This window comes from Labeo rohita, chromosome 3 (assembly GCF_022985175.1).
Source record: "Labeo rohita strain BAU-BD-2019 chromosome 3, IGBB_LRoh.1.0, whole genome shotgun sequence".
Classification (NCBI taxonomy): domain Eukaryota; kingdom Metazoa; phylum Chordata; class Actinopteri; order Cypriniformes; family Cyprinidae; genus Labeo; species Labeo rohita.
In genome coordinates this window covers 13,864,370-13,884,359 of record NC_066871.1, presented here as the reverse complement: position 1 = coordinate 13,884,359, position 19,990 = coordinate 13,864,370, and the positions used below count along the sequence as shown (strand labels likewise).

At 38.2% G+C, this 19,990-nt stretch overlaps 1 protein-coding gene across 2 annotated transcripts; it reads right to left on the bottom strand.

The window, feature by feature from the left end:
- Positions 1-86: 86 nt before the first annotated feature.
- On the bottom strand, positions 87-17,536 carry myh11b (myosin, heavy chain 11b, smooth muscle). 2 transcript variants are annotated; one of them, XM_051105997.1, is made up of 42 exons: positions 17,463-17,536; positions 16,388-16,753; positions 15,900-16,056; positions 13,795-13,822; positions 13,396-13,495; positions 12,918-12,944; positions 12,648-12,740; positions 12,495-12,558; positions 11,905-12,003; positions 11,610-11,753; positions 11,427-11,522; positions 11,204-11,322; positions 10,827-10,979; positions 10,570-10,743; positions 10,296-10,469; positions 9,329-9,443; positions 8,975-9,174; positions 8,638-8,759; positions 8,460-8,529; positions 8,200-8,360; positions 7,103-7,211; positions 6,886-7,017; positions 6,568-6,774; positions 6,313-6,450; positions 6,082-6,205; positions 5,756-5,927; positions 5,451-5,663; positions 5,198-5,342; positions 4,463-4,669; positions 4,256-4,360; positions 3,950-4,102; positions 3,591-3,839; positions 3,290-3,502; positions 2,965-3,177; positions 2,463-2,624; positions 2,252-2,380; positions 2,090-2,178; positions 1,882-2,005; positions 1,582-1,790; positions 1,399-1,507; positions 1,149-1,321; positions 87-1,006 (listed from the first exon to the last, which is right to left on the bottom strand). In XM_051105997.1, exons 2-42 carry the CDS (start codon positions 16,727-16,729, stop codon positions 820-822), a joined length of 6,000 nt encoding a protein of 1,999 aa, XP_050961954.1. In that variant the 5' UTR covers positions 16,730-16,753; positions 17,463-17,536; the 3' UTR covers positions 87-819. The 2 variants fall into 2 exon arrangements, with proteins under 2 accessions (XP_050961954.1, XP_050961955.1); XM_051105998.1 differs by having other exon boundaries at positions 869-1,006; positions 1,120-1,321.
- Between the last annotated feature and the right edge of the window lie 2,454 nt (positions 17,537-19,990).

The window sequence follows — 19,990 nt, the reverse complement described above, 5'->3', positions numbered from 1 at the left end:
ATCACATGCAAGCCACGGTTAGCAGCTTATGTAGAAGCAGAAATTACAACTTAGGTCAACAAAAATGCCTTATACGTTTTGAATTAGGAAAAGTATTTAATGATCCAATTTTTTTTCCAAAGCATCTCTTTAAAGGATAAGTTTGCAGATTTCCATCCAGCTGCTTTGCATTGTTACCGTGTTTGTAATATATGTAAATAAATAATGTGTACTCTTTTCCATGTTACCTGCACCCAGATATCCCATTTCATTTTTCAGCAGGAATCCAGAAGTTCAACCTGCAGTTGTAGTTGTCATTTTGCATCATCTGGCAGACTTTGTCACAACTACAGATCGAACTTCCTCATTTTTGTGATCCTGCCCATGGAGAGTGGATTAAAAATGCATTATGGGTGTTTAAGTTTTTTGCAAAAGGGAATGCCACAGCACTTTTTCCTCTAGTTTCTCTAGTCATGTATCATCAATTTTTACTTGACAGCTAAATCTTATTAAAGCAGTGAATTACCCTCTTAATGCTCAAAAAGAAATTACCATGGCACAGTGTAGTATCCCTTTTGCGGCATCACTTTGTAGTACTTGGATCTGTACTGTGACACTTAAGAGATCATGAAACATGGTAGTGCTATGGTACATGTTCAAAAACCATGGTGATAGAAATTTGTTTGCTTGTACAACCCTATTAGAATTAGTCAGTTGTTGGAATCAGTGAAGAAGACTTAAATACCAAACCTTGTTTTAGGAGATAAAAGATTAAATAAGCATAAATTATCATTAAAGTATGGCAAAAGCAAATAGTGAGCAATGTTGGGAATGATTTCATTAGTTGTCATTCTTGGTGCTGTTGATTGGCTCATTTTGAGATTCCTCAGGTTGATGGATGGAAGTAGCAGACGGACCCCCGTCTTCTAGAACCTCAGATGTTTCCATCATGCTCCTGCGTGCTCTTCTAAAGCTCCCACCTCCACTACGCCTTAACGAACCGCTGAAAGATGAGTCATTTCCACGCCTGAGGAACATACTAAGAGTTAAGAAACCACGCATCTCCAAATATACCACAGACAAACCTATGTTTGAATGTATGTTACTGTAGAATGCGAATGGGATTCTGGTTTGACATACATTAGAGAAAGGGGTTACTTCAGAACAACCTGAGTTTGCTCCTGAGTGAAGACACTTCTTTGATCAGGGCGTCATTAGCCTCGGTGGCCTCGTTCAGCTCTTTCTGAAGTTTACGACGGGCAACTGTGGCACGCTGAGATTCCTCATCGATTTCTTCCACCTGCAACTTAAGCTGCCTTGCTCGCAGATTTGCCTTTTCAGCCTACAAGGATGATGTCAATCAGTTGTTAGTGTTGTGAGAAAACAGAAGCTCAAATGCTGTACAAGAATACTTCTTACTTGGTCCTTAAATTGCTCCGTCTGTTTTCGTTCATCCTCTATCTGACACGTCAGTTCCTTCAGTTTCTTATCTTTCTGACGCATGGCCTTGGCAATTGCTTGTCTCTCCCTGTTACAAAAAACAGACTAGTTGGTAACCCTCTGTCTTTATAGCCATATCCATCTTAATACTGATGATCTTACCTGCTCTCATGGTCCAGTTGGTCCTCCATTTGTTGTAGCTTGGTCTCTAGTGCAGCTACAGAGGCCCGTTGCTTGGACTTGATCTGTCCCTCCATCTCCAGCAGCTTGGCTCTCAGCTCTTTGTTCTGCCTCTCCATTTGCTGCCAGCCACTCTCGATCCTCTGAGCATTGGAGCGTTCAACATGCAGCTCGCTGTTCAGCTGATCCACCTAGTTATAGAGGAAAATGATCTGTTATCACCTTGAAAGAACACCTTCACTACAGCATGCAAGTGGACGAACGGCGCATTAACTCAGTCACCTCCTGGACACTTCTCCGCAGTCTCTCATTGAGCGTCTCCGTGTTTGCCTGTTCCTCATCAAGTTCCTCTTCCAAATGTTGAATCTTGGCTTCCAGACGCCGCCTCTCATCGGACATGCCAGATCTATCAGTGGACAGTCATTGCATATTGTATTTTACAGTTTTAAAATTCCAAGTATTCCATTGCAAATACTAATTCCCAACTTACTTTCCAAATGAGCCACTTGCCATCTCCCCTGCTACCTCATCTCTCTCTCGCTCAGCTTGTTTGCGAGCTCTCTCTGCTGTAGCCAGTTCCTACCAAGGAATTGAAAGTTGAATGGCAAGATATTTAAGCCTGTTGCAATCAACTATTGGGTATTATGTGTACCTCCTGTAGGTGTAAGATTTCTGCCTCCATGGCTCTGCCCTTTCTCTCAGATTCTTTAGCTTCGGAAAGAACCTCCTTTTGGGATGCTCTCGCATCTTCCAGCTCCCTCTGGGAATCTTTCACCTGCGTCTGTCATAGGGAAGACAACTAACAGATGAAGTTTGATAAAGGCTTGGTAAACTCAAAGAATTTCAAGGTTTGACCCTCTGACCTGAGTCTTGCGGAGCTGTTTAATCGCATCATCCCTCGCCCTGCTGATTCCGTTAACTTGGTCTTCAAGGTCCTGCAAATCCCCCTCAAGTTTCTTTTTGGCTGCTGCCAATGAAGTTCTCATTTTCTGCTCATCTTCTAGCTCAGTCTCAAGCTCACGTACCTGTGTGCCAAGCAGGTAAATATTAGAAGTGAAGAACTCTTCTTGTGAGTCTACAACAGGGGTGCCCAAACTCAGTCCTGGAGGACCAATGTTCTGCAGAGTTAAGCTCCAACTTGCCTCAATACACCTGTCAGGAAGTTTCTAGTATGCCTAGTAGAAGCTTGATTAGCTGGTTCAGATGTGTCTAATTGGGGTTGGAGCTAAATTCTGCAGGACACCGCCCCTCCAGGACTGGGTTTGGGCACAGGTCTACAAGAAGTGTCAAGTTGTTTAAGAAGACCTACAAAATCACATTGTTTACTTATTGAGCCAAAAAAGAGAGAGAGAAATCTATCTTCACCTGCTTGAGCAGTTGTTTTCTCTTCTCTTCACTTTGCTCCTCTCTGGCCTGCAGGTCTCTTTGAAGTTGGACTTTGAGGGCCTGCATATTGACTTCCAAATGGAGTTTAGCATCCTCCGCAGTCTGTAATTCGTCCTCGAGTTCCTCCATCTGAATCATCATCTCTTCCACTCGAGCCTCCAATCCACGCTTTGCCTTCTCCAGCTCATGGACCTTTGTAGTTTTTATACGCAACATTTAGTAATCTTATTTAGTAAACAACTGCATCTCTAAATTGACTATAAACAACTGTCCAAGATTCATGCTACTGTAAAACACAACTTACATTTCGGCCCACGTCGTCCTTTGAACTGATCAGATCTTCCATCTCAGAGCGAAGCATCTTATTGAGTTTCTCTAACTCTCGTAAGGAGCTCTGGGATTCTTCAAGTGCTCGAGTGAGGGCCAAACATTTGGTCTCTTTCTCCCGTGCCTCTGCCTCTGCACAGTCACGCTCCTGAGCATACTTGCTGGAGACGGTCTTCTCATCAGCAAGCATCTTAATGAGAGAAGAAGAAAAAATCAATGAGTAGTAGTAATTGCACTGAGGAAATTAGGATAAATTAACTGAAGCATAGAAATGCAACCTGGTCGAATTTCCGTTGTTTCTTATCCAGATTTGAAACCAGCTGTCTCTGGTTGTCCAGGTCCATCAGCACATCCTCCAACTCTTGTTGAAGATGATTCTTGGTCTTCTCTAGCTTGTCATAAGCTGTAGTTTTCTCCTCAAACTCTCCAAGTGTGGCCTCCAGATCCCTCTGTAGCCGTCTCTTGCTTTCTTCAAGCATTTGGAAATTGCTGGAGTACTCATCCAGCTTCTTCTTTGCATCTGACAACTACAGTAGAAACAAACTTATTTTAAACACTAAGATTTGCCTCAATGGCACAACTGATTGCCATATAGTGCAATGCTTGATTAAATTCTTTGCAAATGTGAGTGACTAGCCTGAGTGGTAAGACTGGAGGCCTGTCTCTCCACATTCCTTCGGGCCTCTGCCTCTTCTTCTATTTGTTCCAGCAGACTGTTTCGCTCATCCTCTGTTTGACGTAGCCGTGTGGAAAAATTAAGTTTTTGACGGGTTTCCTCACCAAGTAATTCCTAAATAGGAAGATAGACAAAACATCAAGTGCTTCGCAAAATATCAGTTCTGTCACAATTCACAATACTTTGGGTTTCCAACATTTTTTGACCCTAATTATGATTCCTAAAATATTAAGGCAGCTATATATTTTCATGAACAATGACCAATACCTGTGTATCCTGGAGCTGTGAGTTGAGACTGGCAACATCTTTACTCAGCTTAATGTTCTTGCCCTCTGCCTCGTTGAGGATGCTATTCACATTGTTATACTCCATCTGGGAGTTTTTACAGAAGACATCCATGAATCACGTGTTTCTACACAGAAAAACCCTGCATTGTTTCTGTAGTAATAATTTGTATTCAAATGTAAAACTCACAGTGAGTCTGGACACTGCATCTCCAAGCTCTTCCCTCTTCTTTTCACTCTCACTGAAGCGAGTCTGAAGGTCAGCAAGCTGGGCCTCTGCCCTTTTCTTCTTCTGTTCCACATCCTGCTTGGCATTACCCAGCGAGCGAAGGTCTCCATTCAAGTCTACAACCTCCTTCTCTAAGGCCTGTTTGGCTTTCTCCAGACTGGCCTTGGCCTGAGTTTCAGGTTCAGTTTAGTAAAACATTAAAAGTACCGAAGTACCTAATTAAATGGTTAGTGTTGTTTTTGCATTGTAATATTTTGTTATATGTGACCCTGGACCACAAAACCAGTCGTAAGGGTCAATTTTTTGAAACTGAGATTTATGCGTCATTTAAATAAATAAGCTTTCCATTGATGTATGGCTTTTAGGATAGGACAATATTTGGCTGATATACAACTATTTGAAAATCTGGAATCTGAGGGTTCAAAAAAATCAAAATATTGAGAAAATTATCTTTAAAGTTGTCCGAATGAAGAATCAAATCAAAAATTGTTTTGATACATTTACGGTAGGAATTTACAAAATATCTTCATGGAACATGATCTTTACTTAATATCCTAATGATTTTTGGAATAAAGGAAAAATAAATTTTTTTGTCCCATACAATGTGTTTTTGGCCATTGCTACAAACATATCTGTACCATAAGACTGGTTGTATGGTTCAGGGTGACATATGGCAATGTAAACCAGTTTTCTTACCCGTTTGGTTTGCTCTAGCTGTTGACTAAGTTCATTTAGATCCTGAGCATGTTTTTGTTTCATCTCATTCACTTGAGACTCATGGCTTCGGCCTTCGTCTTCTATCAGCTTCTTCAGCATGGCCACCTCCTGCTCCCTCTTAGCCCTGTCCAAAAAAGAGACTAAGACTAACAACTACTTTACCTAGTTCCTGAAATGTAAATGGCAAAATGTAATAAATGACTATTTAAAAGTTACACATTTAAATAACCACCGTAGCTCTTGTTGTGCTGCTGTGGTGTCTAGTGAGTCCTCCAGTTCGGTCTTCAAGGCCGACAGCTCTTCTTCCAGCTCCTTTCTGGCCTTTTCTGACTTTCTACAAGTTTCCCGCTCAGCGTCAAGCTCATCTTGAAGCTCTGAGACAAGCCCGTCCATTTCCTGTATCTTTTTCAGAGCACTGCTCTTCTGAGCTGACTCTTTTTCCATGCTGGTCAATATACAGATGGTCTGGTTACAATTTACAATGAGCAGTGAAGTAATGTTTTTGAACAGTCAACTGTGGTGTGAGTAACAATGTACCATGACTGAAGGTCCTGAATTTCCACTTCATTTCTGGCTTGTTGTGTCTTGTGTTCGGCTATCTGGGTTTGCGCCTCTTTTAGTTGTTCCTGTAGATCATTATACTCAGTCTCCAGTTTACGTTTGGCTTTCTCTACATCCTGCCGACTTTTCTCTTCCTTCTTCATACGAACTGCACAGACACACAAAAATTAAGAATGCTTCATGGTATTTACCTGAGGCATTTACTTTTTGGTTTGATATATTAATTCATTTGGTCAGGTTTGAAATTATTTCAAAGTACAGAACATGTCAAACTTTAGAATCAAAAGTCACAATGAAAAAACCTTCAAGATCTGAAATCATAGATTCATGTTTAGCCTTTAGTTTAGTCAAGTTTTTGGATTTCTCTTCCTCCTCAGTAAGGTTGGAGCAGAACTCAGCTAACCGCTCCTCCAACTGTTGCTTCTCCTAAACACACAGAAACAGCAGCCATATTACTCACTTCTGATCTCTGTTTTCCACACAAAGTATAATGATGATCCAAAAACTACCGCCTATTGAAACTTAATACAAACTTTCTGCAACTTGCTGTTTTGATCTTCCACAATGAAAAGATCTTCCTCAAGTTTCTTAATCTTTCCATCTGCAGCCCCACTTTCCAGTTGAAGCTTCTGTTTGGCATTTTCCTCTTCCGCTAAATGTTTCTCTAAATCCTACACACAATAGATGGGGACTTTTCATTTTCTTTTCCAAATCTTATGCTTTGAGAAAAATGGGAGAAAAAATTACAGTAAAAACAAATGACAATCTCATTGTTCCACTTGGTCAACCTTGAGCTGTTGTTGCAGATTCGCCTTCTCTTGCTGAAAGACCTGGCTTCGCTCCTCCTCCTCCTCAAGTCGAGCCTCCATCTCACGCAGCACTTCTTCCAGCTCTTGCTTCTTGGTCTCCAGCCGTATCCTCACCTCCTCAGACTCTGCGTATAACTCTGCCTCCTCCTGTAGTTTCACTTGAAGCCGGTTCCTCTCCTCTACCACCTAATGAAGATGAAATACACACTCCAGTCAATATTGGGTGTATTGATAGTGAATCTGTATGAATGAATGTAGCATTGTAAGTCTGGATCACGTATTGCTCTGCGCTTGTACCTGGTCGTGTTTCTGTGTGATCTCTTTAAGTTCAGCTTCAGACTTCTGGGCAATGTCTTTGGCTTTCTGAAGCTCCTCCTCCTTTTGATTCAGCTCCTCATCTTGACGAGTCACCTGAAGCAGGGGTTTGACCTAACCAGAAACATAAGTTGAACACAAAATGACCACAGTGGTATTTAAATTTACATGGCTATGTGTAGTTGTGTTTAGGATTTACTTTAGTGAAAAGTCTCCACCACTGCCAGTTCCTGAGTGTCAGATAAACAGCACAGTTCCTCTGAATCACTTTCATGGCTGTCAGCTGCTTTTGTTTCTTGCTGAATGCCCTGTAAATGTTGAGATTTTAGATTTTAGACGTTTTACCTGATGCTTGAAACTGGTATTTTTTGTGATATCTTTAGTCACAATGAAACTACAGTCACTGTAAATACAGTGCAAGAAGCTTCAAAAGTAGATATGGTATATAGTATATCTACATTTATTTGAAAGGGAACACCAGATATTAAGACATGTATGGCTTAATAGAATGTAAATAATGTCTTTCACTGAAATATGTAGTACAAAACCCATGAAAGTTTACGTTGTTTAAAAAAATCCACATTGTTTTATACATAATTTGGACTATGGTGGGCGCCATTATTTTGATGATGTGAAATGTTTGCACTTGGTGAGCTACTGGCAGTACCAAGGAGCCTAAACATCCCCGGATATTGAGTGAAATCCGCACTGAGAAACTCTCTCAGTGGCTGCGGCATCATGACAAGCGCTGCCATGTTTACATCCTGCCAGGATGGCATCTAGCGTTTCTTGTCTCTGCCGTTTGCCGTTTGTAAGCTCTTTCAGTAGCTGTGGTCTACTAAAAGCCTCAAAGGCATCAGAGCTGAAGTGGAGAGAACGAAGATGTGGGTCTTTAGGAAGTTTTATTTGTCCACAGGCATTTTCCCATTCTTTTCTCCACTTCTTATCTCCAGGAAAGCAGTGAAGACTTACATCACTTCTCTTGTTGCCCTTTGACTGACAATTACAACCAAAAGCTGCACAATGTAGACATCATATCAGTATTTTCTTTTCTGAGTTGTGTTGAGGTAAATATAGCAACAGGTAGCGCTAGTAGCTCACGAGTGCAACCATTTTACATCATCGAAATAATGGCGTCCCCATAGTCCAAAATATGTATAAAACATATATATTTTTTTTTAAATAACAGAACTTTTTAATGAGTTTTCTACTACATATTTCAGTAAGAAACATCATTTACATTATATTAAGCCATACAAGACTTAATACTGGGGATTCCCTTTAACAAGAACTCACTTTCGGCCAAGAAAGCCTCGAGTCTGAGCCTGAAAGGCGATTATGATATCAGTCAGTTTCAGGTCACGTTCTTCCTCCAGCTGTGCCAATACTCCTGTGCGGAAAAATATCTTGCTCAGACCAATCCGGTACAGGTTGGGATCCAAGTCTAGGTGTTTGATCTGATGGTTAAAAGCAGGGAGGAATTGTCAGCAAGGGAGGTTAAAGTGAAAATTGCATTGTCAGTGCAGTATAAGTACGTTATATTTTACTTGACTCACCAAAAGGGTACTGGCTTGTTTTCCATCCATGAATCCTTTAGGAATAGCCCCAGCAGCTAGGATCTCATAGCTTGAAAATTATCAACATTTGCAATGAGTATTCTGGCCAATTAGAAGCATCCAAATCAACAAACTCTATATTTGAAATGATCAAGTATGTGTTTCAGAAATGACTCACCGCTGGCGGAACTCGTGAAACACGATGCGATTGGGAAAGCCCTGCCGACAGATGCGGATCCCTTCCAGTACACCATTACAGCGCAGCTGCTCGAGAACCAGGTGGGCATCTATCTTGCCAGCCTAAAGAAAAAAAAGGGTCTTTTCACTCTAATTACTACTACTTTTACATATTTTTTTAAATGTAAATTCTTGGGATAAATCCATGTATGAATCCCATATAATACACAAATCATGGGAAAACTGTTTTTGTCTGCCTTTTGGAAAAGACATCTTGTTTAATTATACCACTAAATCCAGATATGATTCACTATAGTATGTTATTTGCTGTGGCATACCCTTTTTTCATGGTTGGGGATGATGCAGCGTACAAAGTTCGGTTGAGTGTTATGGAGAGTCGTCATGAGCTTGCCAAGAGACTCTTTGTACAGCTGTCCTACGGTGCGGAACATGCCTTTCTTGGACTTGGAAGCAGCAGGAGCTGCGCCATCAGACTTAGCCATTTTAGCCATGGTTTCCAAACCCACCACACGATCCACTATGGGAACACAGGGATCTCTTTCAAAATATGCTTTAGACCAGTATTTAAAAAAATATGTGAGAAATAATAAAAGCTTTCTTTATAGAGTATACATTACTGTCTGCTCAGACTTAAGTAAACGGTGTTATTATTCTTCCTGGCAAAAACTCACCATCTTTCCAGATGTCCTGCACAAATGCACTGGAAGAATTACTCAGCAGGGCCGTGACATTGTCGTTGAGTGGGTCCATGTTTTTAGTCAACCAAGATGTGGCATTATAATCCACCTAAATCAAATTAAAACATTATTACTATTATAGTAATCATATTTGTTTTCTCACGATGATCTTATGGTAAGTACTTCTGCTTTACAACTGCTCTGGGTGGATGGATGGATGGATGGATGGATGGATAGATAGACTTTATCTAGATAGATAGAATATAAATATATAATTTCTAAAAATGACCCAGTTTAAAAAGTTACATACCCTTGATTCTTAATACTGTGTTGTTACCTGAATGATCCACAGCTGTGTTTTTTGTTTAGTGGTAGTTGTTCATAAATCTCTTGTTTGTCCTGAACCGTTAAACTACCTGCTGTTCTTCAGAAAAATCCTTCAGGTCCCACAGATTCTTTAGTTTTCCAGCATTTTTGTAAAATAAGAAAAATCTCCATTCAATTCTGCTCAGGACAAACAAGGGACTCATGAACTACTATCACTAAAAAGAAAAACACACACAGCTGTGGATCATTCAGGTAACAGCACAGTATTAAGAATCAAGGGGATGTAAACTTTTAAACGGGATCATTTTTATAAATTTAACTATTATTTTCTCTTGTGGACTATATGTAAACATCTTTTATGTGAAACATCTTATTCAAGTCAGTAGTAAATAAACAATAACATGCATTTTGTATGATCCCTCTTGTTTTGGTAAAATAACATTTTTAATCATTCTAAAAGGGGGACATAAACTTTTGACCTCAACGATGGATAGATAGATAGATTGTGCATGTACAATAGACATTGTAAATGTATTTGCTGTAATTTCTAATCAATTACTTTGATGCATTTTTTGCAGAATAACTGTATATATTTTAAGGTATATATCTCTTTTGACTCCAGACTTTTAAATACCTTGCCAGCATAATGTTGCACAGTAAAGAAAGTCTTCTCCTTGAGATTCTTAGGTTTAGAGAATTTGCAGTGGCTTGAGTGAGTGTTTGTAAGTTTTTCGACAAAGGAAACATCTGTTGCCTTTGGAAACCAGCACTCCTCATCTAACAGAGCCAAGATACCTGGAGGATTGTTCTGTAAGAGTAAACCAAAAGAAATGCCATGACTGAGTAACTTTTATAGCTAATCATAGACTGTTACACTTAATATGTACAAATGTTGTTTATAAACTGACTGGTCTCTCAATGAGCTCAATGCAGGGCTGGAGGTCCAAACCAAAGTCAATGAAGCTCCACTCGATCCCTTCCTTCTTGTACTCCTCCTGCTCCAGGATGAACATAGTGTGATTGAAGAGCTGTTGCAGTTTCTCATTGGTGTAGTTGATGCACAGCTGCTCGAATGAGTTATCCTGTGAGAAAGGCAAAAAAGAAAAGAAGTGAGTTTGAAAGTTGTATAACCTGTTAAAGAAGACTTTTACCCTGTTGAACTCACCTCAAAGATCTCGAACCCAGCAATGTCTAAGATGCCCAGAAAAGAGGCTCCTTGGCGCTTTGTCTTATCTAGAGCCTTGTTGACGCGTGCCAAGATCCAGCGAAACAGACGGTCATACATGGCCTTGGCCAAGGCTTCAATTGCAAAGTCAGCCTGATAAATGGACAGATTATGATGTTATATAAATTGACATAAATTACAAATTTTGGCCAATTTCCACAATGAAGAACCTTTCGTGCAATAGATTCCAATGAAGAACCTTTATTTTTAAGAGTTGTGAGAGTTGTATTTGGTCAATGTATTTACTAGTAACTGAAAAATAAAAATAAAATTACAAATATTTCATTATAGCTGTATGGCACAGTGTGGTAATGCACCTGTTCTTTGGTTTGTGCCTTCTGGACCAGCTCTCGGCCGACTTTGATGCGAGGAGTGAGAATAGCTTTGGTAAAGTCAATCACATTAATCCCCTGCAGATGGCACACTTTCTGTGCAGCTGGTGGATGCATTTACCACAACATATGAGCACTTATATTTAGTCAGAATAGTTAAGATAAGAGCAACATCACAGATTAATGTGTTTAGACTGTGATTGTTTACCTGTGTTGTCTGGCATGCTGGCCTGCTCCTGATTTTTCTCTGCTTTAAACTCAATGTTTCCCAGTTGTAGCACAGTAGAACATACTTTCAACATGCCTAAAAAAAAAGCGCAACACTTCATGTAAAACAGCATGAAAAGATAGGATGTTAAGTTATAAAATGAGTCATTGTTTTGTTAAATACCTAATCTTTCCTCCTCATTGAATCCTAGGACTTCCATGGCTTCCAGAGTCTCTTCAAACATCTCATCATCTTGCTGGTTTTGTACCTGCACATGCCCAGCCACCAGGAAACGGTAGTTACCAAAATCTTCAAGCAAGAGCTCCTCTGTGGAAGAGAATGACTGCTAGTTTTATGTCTGAAACTGTGAAAACTCATGTTATACACTTAGAAGGCAGAACATAAGATCAAAATAAACTGTGTTTAATCACGCAAGGTTCAGTACAAAGCTGTTACGATAGAAATTCTTGGTTCTCACCTCGCATTTTGTCTTTGGCTCCAGCCACCATGTAGTAGAAGATGTGGAAGGATCTCTCGATTGTGGCCTGTCGGATACACCGAGACTTTTCCAGGAGGTCTGGATTCATTAGGAAATTAAGGTGAAAATGAATGTACTTGACTTTATGGTGTACACTGTAAAAAATAAAAAACACAATTTGTTCAGTCAGCTTAAAATAATTTGTTACCCTGCTGCCTTAAAATTTTAAGTTCAGGCAACTAAAATAAGTTTAGTCAACTTGAAATGTTAAGTTGTACTAAGTCACAACTGTGTTTGCTAAACTTAACAGATGGGTAAGTAACCCAGCTGCCTTAAAATTATAAGTTGATTCAAATCAAATATCTAAGTTGTCACTTAGTATAATTTAACATTTCGAGTTGAATAAACTTCTTTTGAGTTGACTGAACTTCCAATTTTAAGGCAGCCAGGTTACAAATTATTTTAAGTTGACTCAACAAATTGGTTTCTACAGTGTACAGTAGGCCTAAATATTTTTTTTTAGAAATTATTGCTCGAACTGATTTTGGTATCAAACTGTTCAGATTCAAAGAAAAGACATATTAGGATACAGGTTTCAATGTTCGCTCCAACGATGTAGCCGGTGTTGTCAAAGTTGATTTTAATAAATTTACCCTGAGAAGGAAAAACAGCAAAAGTTTTTATGCGGATGTTGATTATAATGCGCAAATATTCAGTACCAAAACAATAAATTGTTAACTCACAAATCTTGAGGAATTATCATTTTTGATGGTCTTTGCATTGCCAAATGCCTCCAGAATAGGATTGGCCTGCAGGAGCTGCTTCTCTAGCTCACCCTACACAAACGAACCAAGGAAATATCATTCATTGTGATTCAGTGTAGTGAAAATATTAACTAAAAGCTCTTCTAATGAACTTTATAAATTATAGTTTAGTATATATTAAAGTAAAAGGCTATTCAGGTATGTAGACATTGACACCCAAAAATATATGAAAAAAGGTCAGGTACTCACAAATGCTAACTGGGTTCCTTTTTGTTGCTAGATGGGGGTAAATAATGAATTGATTAAAAGCAATCTAGTACAGTAAATTGAAATGGAAAGGTGCAGAGTATGACTTTAGCTTAAAAGTTATTGTAAAAAAAAGAGAGTTATTGTAGAAATTGTCCTGACAGCTATACATCTAAAAAAAAGGAAAACCCAGTGCTGGGTGAAATATGGACAAACCAAGCAATTGGGTTGTTTTGACCCAGTGGTTGGGTTAAACTTCTGAGTAGTTTTATTTAACTCAACTCCTGCTTAAAAATGACTACATTTCTTGCTTAAAATGAACCCCACATAGGTTGGAAATTACATGAATGAACATTTATTTGTAAGTTAATAAAGGTACATTACCAAAATCCTAATGGTAGGGCATACAAAAACAACAACTGTTATTGTAAAATATACTGTATGACATGTTAGTTGGTTTAATGATAAAGTTTCAACTCACAGAGCCAGCATCTTTCTTCCCTTTGTGTGATGATGCCACGACTGCAAGGTACTGGATGACTTTTTTGGTATTTTCAGTTTTTCCAGCACCTGACTCACCGCTATTAAACATACATTAAAGAATGCTGTCACATGTAACAATCATTTGCATAATGTCAGGCTGGTTAGCAAATATGATGATAAATGTGCATAGTTTTATGGCCTGTATAATATTTGACCAGTCAAACTCAAGCTCAATTCTTGCAAATGTATCTGCTGATTGCATCTTTACCTACTGAATGGTGACTCACAGACACAATGGATACTTCTTTCCTAAATGCTTTACCATTGACTAGTTTCATTAGAACTTTATTTTTAAGATTTTATGGAGCAGATAGCACATAGGGTGTTTAGAACTCACGTGCAGAGAACAGACTGGTCCTCACGCTCTGTGGACATAGAAGCAGAAAAAATTGAACTCAGGACAAGAAATGCATGAATTGTCACAGTTAAGAACCTGAACGAGATTAACAAGGGGCCCGGCTGTCTAAACACAAACTCTCTACCTCCAAAATCTTACATATTCTAAACTGAGTACAGGGTGAGATTAACAGTTCATCCTTCCAAAAATAGCTGTAAAAAATTCAGTGAGAAAGGGAAAGGCCCCATGTATGGCAATTTTGATGGCTTTAATTCACAGCTTGTAAAACACAGTCCCTGACACATACTCTCCAATACACAGTTTGCTGTGCTGGACTGAATAGCTATGAGACATAAATAATCTGCATTTTTACAGTTTCCTTATTATTTTAGATTTGCTTTTTAGGGGAGCGCACTGGGCACAACCTAACACTTTTTGAATTTCTCAGTTTGTGTAAATCCATGTGGAGTTCAGAAGATAATTTTACACTTGTCTTGTATAAAATATGTCGCTTTGTTTCATAATTAGTGTATACGTTTTTCGTTATTTACCTCAAAAAGGAAGTGAAAAGTGACAAAATGCCCCGTATTTGGGGTACATTGTAACATGCAAGGGGCACGTTGTAACATGACCTTATGACAGCTTAAAATATTATATGATCGAATGAAAAAAATATACACAACAAACTAAAATATTTTGTCAATAAAATAAAATTATTAACTTTTTCAAATAAAATAATGCTGTTTTTTAAGGATTAAAAAAAAAATCTGTAGCTATACAGTATAATTCAAAACAATGTGCACAAAGAGATGAAACACATTCAGACATTCAAAAACAAACAAACAAACAAACAAACAAACAAAAAAAAAACACTGCCCTCCCTCCAAACACAGCTCTCATAGAATATAAGACATATAAGCGAGCCAAAATGCTTTACATTTAAACATTAAACATTGCTGGTCAGTCTTTATTCACCTGTTTCTTGCGGTTTCTTTTTAAAATCTATAAAAGTAAATCGTGAAAACTACATAGCTAATGTCATAGAATAGCACAGTTTAATATAGCGGGGCAGATTGTAACGCAGTGTTACAACTTTCCCCATCAGTGCGACTGGAATATAAAAGTAGTTTGTGTCTTCTGCTGGCTTGCCAAGCATTAATAAACTATCTAAAGTGATAAATAACAGATTGGTGATTAAAATTTAAAATTTGTCTCATTTTAAATGAATACTAAAAACTGAGAAGAAAAATTTACTTCAGCCAAAAATTTACTTTTACTATTGTAAAATAAACATTCAGGCATATCATCAAAAGGCTTTTGCATTTTGGCGCACTTTTTACTCTGTATAGTTTTGCTGTGGCAACTAATAAATACCGTAAAGTTGGTTATGCTAGTGTGTGGAAATATTTAAACCACATGTGTTACAATTAACCTTGCCTTAGTTTGTGCCCCGCGCACCCCTATTGAATAATAAAGGAAACTGTTACGCTGTGTGTGTCTACAATGGACGCGAGCCACAATCCACCTTTTTCTTTAACGCAGCAGTAAGCCTATGGGTGAGACTTCCGGTTCAATAGCCGCTATAGGGAAATAACCAGAAGAAAAACAACGTGCAGTAAATGGTAAAACTGTTTCTCTACAAACCAGTGTGTTCATAATTAAGATAATACATTAAAAATATGTTAAAACACACCAATTCGCAATATCAAGCAGGAAAGGAGATGTTAAATAGCTGGACGCTAATAAGACCGGAAGCCACTCCATAAAATTTACTTATTGCCGTGCCCATTCTTACGGGATGAAAAACGTGTAGAAAACCCATTAAAATCAGTGATGCTGTTTACACTGGATGCGGCGCGACACGGCAAAACATATCCCCGACAGTAAGCTGATGCCTCTTTGTATTTATGACGTACTGACACAAAGTTCAAATAATTTGCATCGGTTGCTTGTCACATCCAGTGTAGACAGCCTGAGGTGCGTTGCGACGTGACACCTGTTGCATCCGGTGTAGACACAGTGTTATTTTTGGTAAGAAAGACATGATTTTTCTATCTTGCAAGTTTATTAACTGTGTTTATAGGGTGCATAAGACTGGTGGTCACCTTGCAGCATGTTCCTATAAGCATTATCAGTGACGGCATAGACGTGGGGAGGAACCTCATGACGCTTCTTCCCCTTGTACATCTCAATGATCTTCTCAGAGTAGATGGGCAACAACTTATAGGGGTTCACCACCACACAGAAGAGGCCTGAGTAAGTCTGGATTTGAAATAAATATCAAATATATATTTAAATTACACCAGGTAGCTGCAGTATTTTTATACATTTTACATACATAGGTACCAATATGCTTATTTTCTCCATCAGGTGTTTTGCCTTTGGAAGGAAGCCCCTTTCTAAAGTATGAGATGCCTGCATAGGCTATATTTAAAATATTATAAACATATTACATTACTTTAATGTATACAGACTAGTACAGTACCATTGAAATGTTTGGGGTCAGTAAGATTTTTCTTTTTTTTTTTAGCACCGAGATATGATCAACTTGTAGTTTAACCAACTGTGTAAGGTGAAATTTGAATGTACTTACGTAAATGAGACCTGAGAAATACCTCTCCCTGAGGTTGTGCAGCACTGAGGCCTCGTTCAGACAGGTCAGTGCAGCCATGTCTTCAACCTTGTTGAACTTGGGTGGGTTCATTTTCTGGATTTCATCTTTGCTGACGGTCATCTTCTGTCCATTGGCGAGCTCAACCACCACCTCATTCCCTGTCTCTTCTTTGATGCTGGCTGACTGGAAACCTTCCCTTTCTGAAGGTATCCACACCATCTTTTTGGCCGACCAGTCGGCCTGGGCCACCCCGCTGTTTTTGATGTCATTGTCAAGGAAAAGGAACTTGCCGGTTTCTTCGTTTTCTGGTTGCTTGGTCATCTTGAAGTATTCCTGTGAGTTATTCTATGATGTAATAAGAAATGTTTTATCATCTGTCTGTATTAAGTTTTTTTATATGACGGATGGATGTGCAAACATGTAGCCTTATTTTATATTTTAATCAGGCAGACCACAGCCATATCTTTGGCACTCACAGGCACCTTATTCTTTACAGCTATAAACCTGTTGAAAGGTGATAATGAAGTCCCTATGATCATTCCTTATATGGAGTGTGTCCAAGCTTTCTCACACACCACTGACAAACTGGTGTCAATTTATATTGCCTGTTTTGCATTTAAGTACTGGATTTGCATGAACAAATTCCAGGACATTTTTACAGTGGGTATGTCATAGACATTTATAAAAATATTTTTACTGTTAAATTTAATAAAAATACAGATGTTCTTATGATCTCTGCAGCATTTCAGTAAACCTGCAGTGCATAAACAGGTAATTCTCACAAAACATTTCAAGAGTTCCAACATGCCAACTTAAAATATGGCAAATGGAAAAATTTAATGCTGGTCAATTGTCATTTTATAAAAATTAAATTACATTACAATTCAATTCAATTACAATCACCAAAAAATAAATAACACAAAAAATAACACAAATAAATAAAAATAAGATATATAACTCAATGCTACAAAATATATAGTATTAATAATGCTTAAAATATTTAATTACACTTATATTGTATATAAGATATGCAAAGCATAAATCTAATACTTACATGCTAAGACAACCTCTTCTTAGTTTTGCAGTGCCTGTGTGTGCTTAGAGCAGTATCCAAAAAATGAGTGCCTTGGGTGATCTTTTTTAATTTTTGAGCCTTAATTTATGGACAGACTTGGTTTTGGTGGGTGGAGCAAGTCATTTGGACCATCCTACAGCCAAATTCATCAGATTATAGCCTTAAGCCTATGCAAATGATGAGGCTTTTCTTCTGAAAGACAGTTTTGTTAAGGTTATTAAACACTAAATGACTATCTGTAGCCTGTCTGTCAAAGTGCCTTCACTGAAATCAATATCTAAGTCTCATTTCAGAGGCTGCGTCCTCCGGAGGTCGCATTTGAAGGCTGCACACGTCATTAAGGATGACTTATTTAAGAAAAATAACCATAATGAAATTGACTCTTATTCCTTGTGAGGTGTAAAATACTATAATTTCTTTTTTACTTTGCAATTTAACTGTTACTTTTTCTAAATGAGACTTCCCCAATGATGTATGCAGACTTCAGATGTGACGCATCTATTATTAAATATTTCAGTTTAACCTTTCCAAAATACCTGATACCTGTAGAGCTTATAACTAATGTATAATAAATCATCTATAAAACTTTTGTAAAAAGTATTCATGCTCATTATACAAATTGATGTTGGTGTAATTATACCATTACATTAATTGTTTCCACAATTTGTTTGACCTATAGTTGTCTAGAATGGCAAGCCGTTTTAACATTTAGTGCTTAAAACTTACTAGTTATCTATTTTCATTGTTTAAAGGTTAAAAAAACCCCCTTCAGAACGCCTAACGTGGAACTAATGGTTACACCAGAACGTGATCTAATGGTTACACCGTGTCCTAACTAAGTGCAATGCAACAAGATTCCAGGGACAAGCAATTCCAAGCAATTCCAGCGACAAGCAATTCCAATGTCCACACCAGATGCGACACGACACTGCGACGTGACAGATATCACAGCTATTCAGAACTGCAGAAGCGAGAAGAAATATTATATCAAACAGCATTTTCTGTTTCATTTAAGCATATTAATAGCAACAAAAATGTGGTGCAACGCGTAGTTGCATTACAATAAAACGAAATGATATCAAACACCACTGCCTCTTTTTGTTTTCTTCAAAATATAAAACACAACCCTCTTTTCATATTAATTTTAAAAATATAAAACATTAATATGTGATTTAGGCAATATGTGCACTGTGTATAATACATCTTTACTCTATGTATAATAAAATGAAACATGACAAGCACAACTCTGCCTTTTTTGTTAAACGTCAGTTTTAATAAACAATATTAGTCATTATAAAAGTAAAAGTATAAAGTATAAGAGACTTATGTAATCGGAAATAAAGACAAAAGCAAACAATTCAGTCAAATGCATGCTACAAAGTCAGCGTTGAATTACGATTGATAAATAAATAATTTATGAAGCATAACTTTGTCCTGAAATATGACCTGGAATAAATAATAGATTCAGGAGAATTAGATTTACCCAAAACGAATTATACCTCTTGTTTAACCACTACAGAGATGTCAAAACCAGCAGCAAACGTCACAATAAGCGGCAAAACGGCACAATAACAGTAATATTTTAAAAATTATGCAGATTTTCTCCTCCACCATTAACGCTTGCTGATTCGTGCGAAATGCATTCTGGGATACATGGCTGCTTCAAGTTTGCACAAGTCTCCTCTTGATGCATCCTTGATAAAAGGGGCGGAGCAAGAACACATCCAGGGATTTGAACTGTACTTGGCTAGATGTGAACTTTGAATTGGAACAGTACTTGGACGACGACTGATGACGTTTCAGAAGTCCAGAAGAACACAAGTACAGACAAGAAACGGTGAAAAACTCAGATTAACATGGAAAAGATACCTTTTATCACGTGTTGCGGAGTTGTGTTGCGTGTAGTTAGGACACGGTGTTAGAGAGTCAGACTTATAACCCAAAGGTTGTGGGTTTGAGTCTCGGTACCAGCAGGGATTGTTGTTGAGGGAATGAATGTACAGCGCTCTCTTCCACCTTCAATACTGAGTTGATACCCTTGAGCAAGGCAACAAACCCCCAAACTGCTCCCCGGGCATCACACCAAAAATGGCTACACACTGCTCCGGTTGTGTGTGTCTGTGTTCACTACTCAGTGCTGTGCATTTGGATCTCTTTCCTTTCCTTTCCTTTCCTTTCCACAGTAAGCTAAACTCATTGTTAACCTCAGTCAGCTGGTTGTGTATTTTTATTTAAGCCAGCATAATTATGTATTATGACAATTTTTTACAATAATAATTTTTTTTTTTTTACCTTGTACCTTGGTGGTCCTTTCAGATGGACTTAAATCCTCTAAGTTAATCAAAGTATTAACTTCCATTAGGGCTGCACAATTAATCGAATTTCTAATCAAGATTACAAATACAGATGCCACAATTATGTAATCGTTCAAAGGCACACTTACAAAAACAACAACAACAAAAATCCCTACATTATTCTGCTTGGGAGTTTGTGTATGTGTGTGAGAG